The sequence below is a fragment of the Ascaphus truei genome (genome assembly GCF_040206685.1).
Source record: "Ascaphus truei isolate aAscTru1 chromosome 3 unlocalized genomic scaffold, aAscTru1.hap1 SUPER_3_unloc_12, whole genome shotgun sequence".
In the NCBI taxonomy this organism is placed as follows: domain Eukaryota; kingdom Metazoa; phylum Chordata; class Amphibia; order Anura; family Ascaphidae; genus Ascaphus; species Ascaphus truei.
Window position 1 is genome coordinate 5672 of NW_027453824.1, and position 12089 is coordinate 17760.

At 60.3% G+C, this 12089-nt stretch overlaps 1 protein-coding gene across 6 annotated transcripts in view; it reads right to left on the bottom strand.

Annotated features, from left to right (window-relative positions):
- Nucleotides 1-862: 862 nt before the first annotated feature.
- The window catches only part of PKNOX1 (PBX/knotted 1 homeobox 1), a 236018-nt gene continuing 224791 nt past the window's right edge, over nt 863-12089 (bottom strand). For 5 of the 6 annotated variants that reach the window (XM_075580548.1, XM_075580545.1, XM_075580546.1 and 2 more), the window contains 2 exons: nt 7943-8112; nt 863-3099 (listed from right to left, as the gene is read on the bottom strand). In XM_075580548.1, the coding sequence (XP_075436663.1) occupies nt 2894-3099; nt 7943-8112 (376 nt within the window). In that variant the 3' untranslated portion in view covers nt 863-2893. The remainder of the gene's footprint in view (nt 3100-7942; nt 8113-12089) is intronic. The other variant, XR_012790040.1, reaches the window with a different exon arrangement.

The following is a 12089-nucleotide window of genomic DNA, read 5'->3' on the forward strand; positions in this document are numbered from 1 at the left end:
ATTAGACATCCCCTGAGAGCAGAGACGGCCAGACGCTGGATATTAGACATCCCCTGAGAGCAGAGACGGACGCACGCTGGATATTAGACATCCCCTGAGAGCAGAGACGGACGCATGCTGGATATTAGACATCCCCCGAGAGCAGAGACAGCCGCATGCTGGATATTAGACATCCCCCGAGAGCAGAGACAGCCGCACGCTGGATATTAGACATCCCCCCTGAGAGCAGAGATGGCCGCACGCTGGATATTAGACATCCCCCGTGAGAGTATAGACTGTCGCACGCTGGATATTAGACATCCCGAGAGCAGAGACGGACACATGCTGGATATTAGACATCCCCTGAGAGCAGAGACAGCCACACGCTGGATATTAGACATCCTCTGAGAGCAGAGACGGACGCACGCTGGATATTAGACATCCCCTGAGAGCAGAAACAGCTGCACACTGGATATTAGACAACCCCTGAGAGCAGAGACGGACGCACGCTGAATATTAGACATCCCCCGAGAGCAGAGACAGCCGCACGCTGGATATTAGACATCCCCCCTGAGAGCAGAGATGGCAGCACGCTGGATATTAGACATCCCCCGTGAGAGTATAGACTGTCGCACGCTGGATATTAGACATCCCCTGAGAGCAGAGACGGACACATGCTGGATATTAGACATCCCCTGAGAGCAGAGACAGCCACACGCTGGATATTAGACATCCCCTGAGAGCAGAGATGGCCGCACACTGGATATTAGACATCCCCTGAAAGCAGAGACAGCCGCACACTGGATATTAGACATCCCCTGAGAGCAGAGACAGCTGCACGCTGGATATTAGACATCCCCTGAGAGCAGAGACAGCCACACGCTGGATATGAGTTTATTTTAAGGTTTGTTCTTTCTCACAACTCTACAAAAATACAGTTCTGTTATTTGTGGAGTAAAAATTCACTCGTCCCATCAAGGAGTCCAGGGACACGGCACCGTCCCCCCACTAGGACAGGGACACGGCACCGTCCCCCCACTAGGACAGGGAGCATAGCTAACACACAGTATGGGGGATACACAGCGTGTCACTGTACCACCCCCCCCCCCCACTAGGACAGGTGTATAGCTCCCTCCCACCCACGCTCAAACACAGAATGGGGGATACACAGCGTTTCACTCTACAGCCCCCCCAAACTCACAGTATGGGGGATACACAGCATGTCACTGTACAGCCCCCTCAAACACAGTATGGGGGATACACAGCGTGTCAATGTACAGCCCCCCCAAACTCACAGTTTGGGGGATACACGGCATGTCACTGTACAGCCCCCTCAAACCCAGTATGGGGGATACACAGCATGTCAATGTTCAGCCCCCCCAAACTCACAGCATGGGGGATACACAGCGTGTCAATGTACAGCCCCCCCAAACTCACAGTTTGGGGAATACATGGCATGTCGCTGTACAGCCCCCCAAACTCACAGTATGGGGGATACACGGCGTAAAAAAGTACAGGCCCCCAAACTCACAGTATGGGGGATACACAGCGTGTCAAAGTACAGCCCCCCAAACTCACAGTTTGGGGGATGCATGGCATGTCACTGTACAGCCCCCCAAACTCACAGTATGGGGGATACACAGCGTGTAACAGTACAGGCCCCCAAACTCACAATATGGGGGATACACAGCGTGTCACAGTACAGCCCCCCAAACTCACCATATGGGGGATACACGGCGTGTCACAATACAGGCCCCCAAACTCACAGTATGGGGGATACACAGCGTGTAACAGTACAGGCCCCCAAACTCACAGCATGGGGGATACACGGCGTGTCACAGTACAGCCCCCCAGAATACGACTACTGAGGCTCAATTTCCCTTTGGCCCCCCCCCCCCCGTTGGGTTCGGTATTAGTACAGGAGTGCACGGGATAAAATGATATATTTGATAGATGAATATTTGGGGCTGGGGAATCCTTCTCTTGTCCCACTCTCGGGGTAAACCCTGCTCATAGTGTGCTCAGTCTGCTTGCTCAATGACTCCCCTGCTTCAGCTTTGGGGGGCGTGGGGCAGCAGGTAGGGCCCCCCTACTTAAGCTCCGGGAGTCTCTGGGGGCAGCAGGTTCCTCCAGCTTTGGGGGTCTCTGGGGCAGCTGGTTCCTCCAGCTTCGGGGGTCTCTGGGGGCAGCAGGTTCCTCCAGCTTTGGGGGTCTCTGGGGGCAGCAGGTTCCTCCAGCTTTGGGGGTCTCTGGGGGCAGCAGGTTCCCACAGCTCTGGGGGTCTCTGGGGGCAGCTGGTTCCTCCAGCTTTGGGGGTCTCTGGGGGCAGCAGGTTCCTCCAGCTTAGGGGGTCTCTGGGGCAGCAGGTTCCTCCAGCTTAGGGGGTCTCTGGGGCAGCAGGTTCCTCCAGCTTAGGGGGTCTCTGGGGGCAGCAGGTTCCTCCAGCTTAGGGGGTCTCTGGGGCAGCAGGTTCCTCCAGCTTTGGGGGTCTCTGGGGGCAGCAGGTTCCTCCAGATTTGGGGGTCTCTGGGGGCAGCAGGTTCCTCCAGATTTGGGGGTCTCTGGGGGCAGCAGGTCCTTGGATGCGACGGTCAGTTTTTTAAGGTGCAAAAGATTTTGTCGCAAGTGAAGAAAACGATGAGCGTGGCAGTGAGAGGAGGGGGCTGTGAGTGTGTAACCGCGTGGCAGTGAGAGGAGGGGGCTGTGAGTGTGTAACCGCGTGGCAGTGAGAGGAGGGGGCTGTGAGTGTGTAACCGTGTGGCTCTGACACGGCAGGACTCACTGTGTCTCGCTGCACACTGTGTGTGACACGCCGGTGATCTGGCAATGCGTGTCACTGCAGCGTGTCCCACTGTGGCATTGCAGTCTCTTGCTGTATGTCCCAGACACTGCAGCGTGTCACCCCCCATGCCCGTCACTGCAGCCCCCCACTTCCAAGCACCAGCCCCCTGAGATCCCCCACAGTGAGTCCCGTGTCCGTGTCCTCCTGATCTGTGTCCAGAGACTCGTCATCGCTCTGTCCCCCCAACATCACCTCCTGCACCGCGAGCGTCGCCCCGTCCGAGGTCAGAGACTGCAGGCTGTCTGCTGCCAGAGTGCCCGAGAGCGTCACCAGTGTGCCTACAGGGAGACAGATACACAGCGATGAGACCGCAGGGCTGGTGCGCATGCGGGCGTGCACACGGCGTTGCGCATGCGGGCGGTGCGCGCGTTTCGTTTACATATTGTAAGCGGTGGCGTGCGTGGCTAGGGGGCGATAGTCGCACTGTAATTGGCGTGGCAGCGTCACGTGGCGCGGCAGCAGCGCGAAAATATACATTTTCATGTATTTCCTGTGATGTGCCGCGGCATCGCTCCCGGCCCTGTGCGCTCCCGGCCCTGTGCGCTCCCGGCCCTGTGCGCTCCCGGCCCTGTGCGCTCCCGGCCCTGTGCGCTCCCGGCCCTGTGCGCTCCCGGCCCTGTGCGCTCCCGGCCCTGTGCGCTCCCGGCCCTGTGCGCTCCCGGCCCTGTGCGCTCCCGGCCCTGTGCGCGTCTCGGCTGTATTAACGTCAGCCTCCCACACCCAACTGTAATTGACGCGCGCACGGTAGCGCACGCAATGTATTACACGCCTAAGCTGTCTGCTGTGAGTAACCCCTGATCCCCCCGTCTCTCACCCTCAGACACGCTGATCCCCCCCGTCTCTCACCCTCAGACACGCTGATCCCCCCCGTCTCTCACCCTCAGACACGCTGATCCCCCCCGTCTCTCACCCTCAGACACGCTGATCCCCCCGTCTTTCACCCTCAGACACGCTGATCCCCCCCGTCTCTCACCCTCAGACACGCTGATCCCCCCCGTCTCTCACCCTCAGACACGCTGATCCCCCCCGTCTCTCACCCTCAGACACGCTGATCCCCCCCGTCTCTCACCCTCAGACACGCTGATCCCCCCCGTCTCTCACCCTCAGACACGCTGATCCCCCCCGTCTCTCACCCTCAGACACGCTGATCCCCCCGTCTCTCACCCTCAGACACGCTGATCCCCCCCGTCTCTCACCCTCAGACACGCTGATCCCCCCCCGTCTCTCACCCTCAGACACGCTGATCCCCCCCGTCTCTCACCCTCAGACACGCTGATCCCCCCCGTCTCTCACCCTCAGACACGCTGATCCCCCCCGTCTCTCACCCTCAGACACGCTGATCCCCCCCGTCTCTCACCCTCAGACACGCTGATCCCCCCCGTCTCTCACCCTCAGACACGCTGATCCCCCCCGTCTCTCACCCTCAGACACGCTGATCCCCCCCGTCTCTCACCCTCAGACACGCTGATCCCCCCCGTCTCTCACCCTCAGACACGCTGATCCCCCCCGTCTCTCACCCTCAGACACGCTGATCCCCCCCGTCTCTCACCCTCACACGCTGATCCCCCCCGTCTCTCACCCTCAGACACGCTGATCCCCCCGTCTCTCACCCTCAGACACGCTGATCCCCCCGTCTCTCACCCTCAGACACGCTGATCCCCCCCGTCTCTCACCCTCAGACACGCTGATCTCCCCCGTCTCTCACCCTCAGACACGCTGATCCCCCCGTCTCTCACCCTCAGACACGCTGATCCCCCGTCTCTCACCCTCGCACACACTGATCTCCCCGTCTCTCACCCTCAGACACGCTGATCCCCCCCATCTCTCACCCTCAGACACGCTGATCCCCCCCGTCTCTCACCCTCACACACGCTGATCCCCCCCGTCTCTCACCCTCAGACACGCTGATCCCCCCCGTGTCTCACCCTCAGACACGCTGATCCCCCCGTCTCTCACCCTCAGACACGCTGATCCCCCCCGTCTCTCACCCTCAGACACGCTGATCCCCCCCGTCTCTCACCCTCAGACACGCTGATCCCCCCCGTCTCTCACCCTCAGACACGCTGATCCCCCCGTCTCTCACCCTCACACACGCTGATCCCCCCGTCTCTCATCCTCAGACACGCTGATCCCCCCGTCTCTCACCCTCAGACATGCTGATCTCCCCGTCTCTCACCCTCAGACACGCTGATCTCCCCGTCTCTCACCCTCACACACGCTGATCCCCCCGTCTCTCACCCTCAGACACGCTGATCCCCCCGTCTCTCACGCTCAGACACGCTGATCCCCCCGTCTCTCACCCTCAGATATGCTAATCACCCCGTCTCTCACCCTCAGACACGCTGATCCCCCCCGTCTCTCACCCTCAGACATGCTGATCCCCCCCGTCTCTCACCTTCATACACGCTGATCCCCCGGTCTCTCACGCTCAGACACGCTGATCCCCCCGTCTCTCACCCTCAGACACGCTGATCCCCCCCGTCTCTCACCCTCACACACGCTTATCCACCCCGTCTCTCACCTCAGACACGCTGACCCCCCCCCCCCCGTCTCTCACCTCAGACACGCTGATTTCCTAGTCTCTCACGCTCAGACACGCTGATCCCCCTGTCTCTCACCCTCAGACACGCTGCTCCCCCTGTATCTCACCTCAGACACGCTGATCCCCCCCGACTCTCACCCTCAGACACGCTGATCTCCCCGTCTCTCACGCTCAGACACGCTGATCCCCCCCATCTCTCACCCTCACGCACGCTGATCCCGTCTCTCACCCTCAGACACGCTGATCTCCCCCGTCTCTCACCCTCAGACACGCTGATCCCCCCAGTCTCTCACCCTCAGACACGCTGATCCCCCCGTCTCTCACCCTCAGACACGCTGATCCCCCCATCTCTCACCCTCAGACATGCTGATCTCCCCGTCTCTCACCCTCAGACACGCTGATCCCCCCGTCTCTCACCCTCACACACGCTGATCCCCCCGTCTCTCACCCTCAGACACGCTGATCTCCCCCGTCTCTCACCCTCACACACGCTGATCCCCCCGTCTCTCACCCTCACACACGCTGACCCCCCGTCTCTCACGCTCACACACGCTGATCCCCCCCGTGTCTCACCCTCAGACACGCTGATCCCCCCGTCTCTCACCCTCAGATACGCTGATCCCCCCGTCTCTCACCCTCACACACGCTGATCCCCCCCGTCTCTCACCCTCAGACACGCTGATCCCCCCGTCTCTCACCCTCAGACACGCTGATCCCCCCCGTCTCTCACCCTCAGACACGCTGATCCCCCCCGTCTCTCACCCTCAGACACGCTGATCCCCCCCGTCTCTCACATCAGACACGCTGATCTCCCCCGTATCTCAGCCTCAGACACGCTGATCCCCCCCGTCTCTCACCCTCAGACACGCTGATCCCCCCCGTCTCTCACCCTCAGACACGCTGATCCCCCCCGTGTCTCACCCTCAGACACGCTGATCCCCCCGTCTCTCACCCTCAGACACGCTGATCCCCCCCGTGTCTCACCCTCAGACACGCTGATCCCCCCGTCTCTCACCCTCAGACACGCTGATCCCCCCCGTCTCTCACCCTCAGACACGCTGATCCCCCCCGTCTCTCACCCTCAGACACGCTGATCCCCCCGTCTCTCACCCTCAGACACGCTGATCCCCCCGTCTCTCACCCTCACACACGCTGATCCCCCCGTCTCTCATCCTCAGACACGCTGATCCCCCCGTCTCTCACCCTCAGACATGCTGATCTCCCCGTCTCTCACCCTCAGACACGCTGATCTCCCCGTCTCTCACCCTCACACACGCTGATCCCCCCCGTCTCTCACCATCAGACACGCTGATCCCCCCGTCTCTCACGCTCAGACACGCTGATCCCCCCGTCTCTCACCCTCAGATATGCTAATCACCCCGTCTCTCACCCTCAGACACGCTGATCCCCCCCGTCTCTCACCCTCAGACATGCTGATCCCCCCCGTCTCTCACCCTCATACACGCTGATCCCCCGGTCTCTCACGCTCAGACACGCTGATCCCCCCGTCTCTCACCCTCAGACACGCTGATCCCCCCCGTCTCTCACCCTCACACACGCTTATCCACCCCGTCTCTCACCTCAGACACGCTGATCCCCCCCCCCCGTCTCTCACCTCAGACACGCTGATCTCCTAGTCTCTCACGCTCAGACACGCTGATCTCCCCGTCTCTCACCCTCAGACATGCTGATCCCCCTGTCTCTCACCCTCAGACACGCTGATCCCCCTGTATCTCACCTCAGACACGCTGATCCCCCCCGACTCTCACCCTCAGACACGCTGATCTCCGTCTCTCACGCTCAGACACGCTGATCCCCCCCATCTCTCACCCTCACGCACGCTGATCCCGTCTCTCACCCTCAGACACGCTGATCTCCCCCGTCTCTCACCCTCAGACACGCTGATCCCCCCAGTCTCTCACCCTCAGACACGCTGATCCCCCCGTCTCTCACCCTCAGACACGCTGATCCCCCCATCTCTCACCCTCAGACATGCTGATCTCCCCGTCTCTCACCCTCAGACACGCTGATCCCCCCGTCTCTCACCCTCACACACGCTGATCCCCCCGTCTCTCACCCTCACACACGCTGACCCCCCGTCTCTCACGCTCACACACGCTGATCCCCACGTCTCTCACCTCAGACACGCTGATCCCCCCGTCTCTCACCCTCAGACACGCTGATCTCCCCGTCTCTCACCCTCAGACACGCTGATCCCCCCCCGTCTCTCACCCTCAGACACGCTGATCCCCCCGTCTCTCACCCCCAGACACGCTGATCCTCCCCGTCTTTCACCCTCAGACACGCTGATCCCCCCCGTCTCTCACCCTCAGACACGCTGATCCCCCCGTCTCTCACCCCCAGACACGCTGATCCTCCCCGTCTCTCACCCTCAGACACGCGGATCTCCCCCCGTCTCTCACCGTCAGACACGCTGATCCCCCTGTCTCTCACGCTCAGACACGCTGATCCTCCCCGTCTCACCCTCAGACATGCTGATCCCCCCCGTCTCTCACCCCCAGACACGCTGATCCTCCCCATCTCACCCTCAGACACACTGATCTCCCCCCGTCTCTCACCCTCAGACATGTCGATCTCCCCCCCGTGCTGTGACAAAGCCCCTGCGATGGAGTCGGGCCAGAACCTCTGCACGGGTCGGCTCTGGCCGCTCTTCTTCTTGGTTTTTGGAGTCTCACTGTGACTGGAATCCAACATGGGCTGAAGGATCCGGCGACGGGCATTAATAAACCTGCGAGGGCGAGACAGGAGGTGTGTTACCAAGGGCAGGAGGTGTGTGACCAAGGGCAGGAGGTGTGTGACCAAAAGCAGAGGTGTGTGACCAAGGGCAGGAGGTGTGTGACCAAGGGCAGGAGGTGTGTGACCAAAAGCAGAGGTGTCTGACCAAGGGCAGGAGGTGTGTGACCAAGGGCAGGAGGTGTGTGACTAAGGGCTGGAGGTGTGTGACCCAGGGCAGGAGGTTGTGTGACCCAGGGCAGGAGGGGGTGTGACCAAGGACAGGAGGTGTGTGACCCAGGGCAGGAGGGTGTGTGACCAAGGGCAGGAGGTGCGTTACCAGAGACAGGAGGTGTGTGACCAGAGACAGGAGGTGTGTGACCAGAGACAGGAGGTGTGTGACCAAGGGCAGGAGGTGTGTGACCAAGGGCAGGAGGTGTGTGACCAAGGACAGGAGGTGTGTGACCAAGGGCCGGAGGTGTGTGACCAAGGGCAGGAGGTGCGTGACCAAGGACAGGAGGTGTGTGACCAGAGACAGGAGGTGTGTGACCAAGGGCAGGAGGTGCGTGACCAAGGGCAGGAGGTGCGTGACCAAGGGCAGGAGGTGTGTGACCAAGGGCAGGAGGTGTGTGACCAGAGACAGGAGGTGTGTGACCAGAGACAGGAGGTGTGTGACCAAGGGCAGGAGGTGTGTGACCAAGGGCAGGAGGTGTGTGACCAAGGGCAGGAGGTGTGTGACCAAGGGCCGGAGGTGTGTGACCAAGGGCCAGAGGTGTGTGACCAAGGGCCGGAGGTGTGTGATCAAGGGCTGGAGGTGTGTGACCAAGGGCAGGAGGGTGTGTGACCAAGGGCAGGAGGGTGTGTGACCAAGGGCAGGAGGTGTGTGACCAAGGGCCTGAGGTGTGTGACAAGGGCAGGAGGTGTGTGACCAAGGGCCGGAGGTGTGTGACCAAGGGCAGGAGGTGTGTGACCAAGGACAGGAGGTGTGTGACCAAGGGCTGGAGGTGTGTGACCAAGGGCAGGAGGTGTGTGACCAAGGGCAGGAGGTGTGTGACCAAGGGCTGGAGGTGTGTGACCAAGGGCAGGAGGTGTGTGACCAAGGGCAGGAGGTGTGTGACCAAGGGCAGGAGGTGTGTGACCAAGGGCAGGAGGTGTGTGACCAAGGGCCGGAGGTGAGTGACCAAGGTCAGGAGGTATGTGACCAGAGAAAGGAGGTGTGTGACCAAGGGCCTGAGATGTGTGACCAAGGGCCGGAGGTGTGTGACCAAGGGCCGGAGGAGTGTGACCAAGGGCCGGAGGTGTGTGACCAAAGACAGGAGGTGGGTGACCAAGGGCAGGAGGTGTGTGACCAAGGGCAGAAGGTGTGTGACCAAGGGCAGGAGGTGTGTGACCAAGGGCAGGAGGTGTGTGACCAAGGGCAGGAGGTGTGTGACCAGAGACAGGAGGTGTGTGACCAAGGGCCGGAGGTGTGTGACCAAGGGACGGAGATGTGTGACCAAGGGCCGGAGATGTGTGACCAAGGGCCGGAGGTGTGTGACCAAGGGCCGGAGGTGTGTGACCAAGGGCCAGAGGTGTGTGACCAAAGACAGGAGGTGTGTGACCAAGTGCAGGAGGTGTGTGACCAAGGGCAGGAGGAGTGTGACCAAGGGCAGGAGGTGTGTGACCAAAAACAGGAGGTGTGTGACCAAGGGCAGGAGGTGTGTGACCAAGGGCAGGAGGTGTGTGACCAAGGGCAGGAGGTGTGTGACCAAGGGCAGGAGGTGTGTGACCAAAGACATGAGGTGTGTGACCATAGACAGGAGGTGTGTGACCAAGGGCCGGAGGTGTGTGACCAAGGGCAGGAGGTGTGTGACCAAGGGCCGGAGGTGTGTGACCAAGGGCAGGATTTGTGTGACCAAGAACAGGAGGTGTGTGACCAAGGGCAGGAGGTGTGTGACCAAGGGCAGGAGGTGTGTGACCAAGGGCAGGAGGTGTGTGACCAAGGGCAGGAGGTGTGTGACCAAGGGCCGGAGGTGTGTGACCAAGGGCCGGAGGTGTGTGACCAAGGGCAGGAGGTGTGTGACCAAGGGCAGGAGGTGTGTGACCAAGGGCTGGAGGTGTGTGACCAAGGGCCGGAGATGTGTGATCAAGGGCCGGAGGTGTGTGACCAAGGGCCGGAGGTGTGTGACCAAGGGCCAGAGGTGTGTGACAAAGGGCCGGAGGTGTGTGACCAAAGACAGGAGGTGTGTGACCAAGGGCAGGAGGTGTGTGACCAAGGGCCGGAGGTGTGTGACCAAGGGCCAGAGGTGTGTGACAAAGGGCCAGAGGTGTGTGACCAAAGACAGGAGGTGTGTGACCAAGGGCAGGAGGTGTGTGACCAAGGGCCGGAGGTGTGTGACCAAGCGCTGGAGGTGTGTGACCAAGGGCAGGAGGTGTGTGACCAAGGGCAGGAGGTGTTTGACCAAGGGCAGGAGGTGTGTGACCAAGGGCAGGAGGTGTGTGACCAAGGGCAGGAGGTGTGTGACCAGAGACAGGAGGTGTGTGACCAAAGGCAGGAGGTGTGTGACCAAGGGCCGGAGATGTGTGACCAAGGGCCGGAGGTGTGTGACCAAGGGCAGGAGGTGTGTGACCAAGGGCAGGAGGTGTGTGACCAAGGGCAGGAGGTGTGTGACCAAGGGCAGGAGGTGTGTGACCAGAGACAGGAGGTGTGTGACCAAAGGCAGGAGGTGTGTGACCAAGGGCCGGAGATGTGTGACCAAGGGCCGGAGGTGTGTGACCAAAGACAGGAGCTGTGTGACCAAGGGCAGGAGGTGTGTGACCAAGGGCAGGAGGTGTGTGACCAAGGGCCTGAGGTGTGTGACCAGAGACAGGAGGTGTGGGACCAGAGACAGGAGGTGTGTGACCAGAGACAGGAGGCGTGTGACCAAGGGCAGGAGGTGTGTGACCAAGGGCAGGAGGAGTGTGACCAAGGGCAGGAGGTGTGTGACCAAAGACAGGAGGTGTGTGACCAAGGGCAGGAGGTGTGTGACTAAGGGCCTGAGGTGTGTGACCAGAGACAGGTGGTGTGTGACCAGAGACAGGAGGTGTGTGACCAGAGACAGGAGGTGTGTGACCAAGGGCAGGAGGTGTGTGACCAAGAGCAGGAGGTGTGTGACCAAGGGCAGGAGGTGTGTGACCAGAGACAGGAGGTGTGTGACCAGAGACAGGAGGTGTGTGACCAAGGGCAGGAAGTGTGTGACCAGAGACAGGAGGTGTGTGACCAAGGGCAGGAGGTGTGTGACCAGAGACAGGAGGTGTGTGACCAGAGACAGGAGGTGTGTGACCAAGGGCAGGAGGTGTGTGACCAGAGACAGGAGGTGTGTGACCAGAGACAGGAGGTGTGTGACCAGAGACAGGAGGTGTGTGACCAAGGGCAGGAGGTGTGTGACCAAGGGCAGGAGGTGTGTGACCAAGGGCCGGAGGTGTGTGACCAAGGGTCAGAGGTGTGTGACCAAGAGCAGGAAGTGTGTGACCAGAGACAGGAGGTGTATGACCAAGGGCAGGAAGTGTGTGACCAGAGACAGGAGGTGTGTGACCATGGGCAGGAGGTGTGTGACCAAGGGCAGGAGGTGTGTGACAAGGACAGGAGGTGAGTGACCAAGGGCAGGAAGTGTGTGACCAGAGACAGGAGGTGTGTGACCAGAGACAGGAGGTGTGTGACCAGAGACAGGAGGAAGGAGCAGATAAGATAATAGTACAGGCTGAAAAAAAACCTGAAATGCATTCTTGCTAATGCAAGAAGCCTGACAGATAAAATGGGGGAGCTTGAATTAATAGCTGCAAGGGAGCAGTATGATATCATAGGCATTACTGAAACATGGTGGGATGAAACTCATGACTGGACAGTTAATTTAGAGGGTTATTCCCTTTTTCGGAAGGATCGGCCAAATAGAAGGGGAGGTGGAGTATGTTTATATGTTAAACCGGATCTAAAACCTATTGTAAGGGATGATGTTTATGAAGGGAATGATGAAA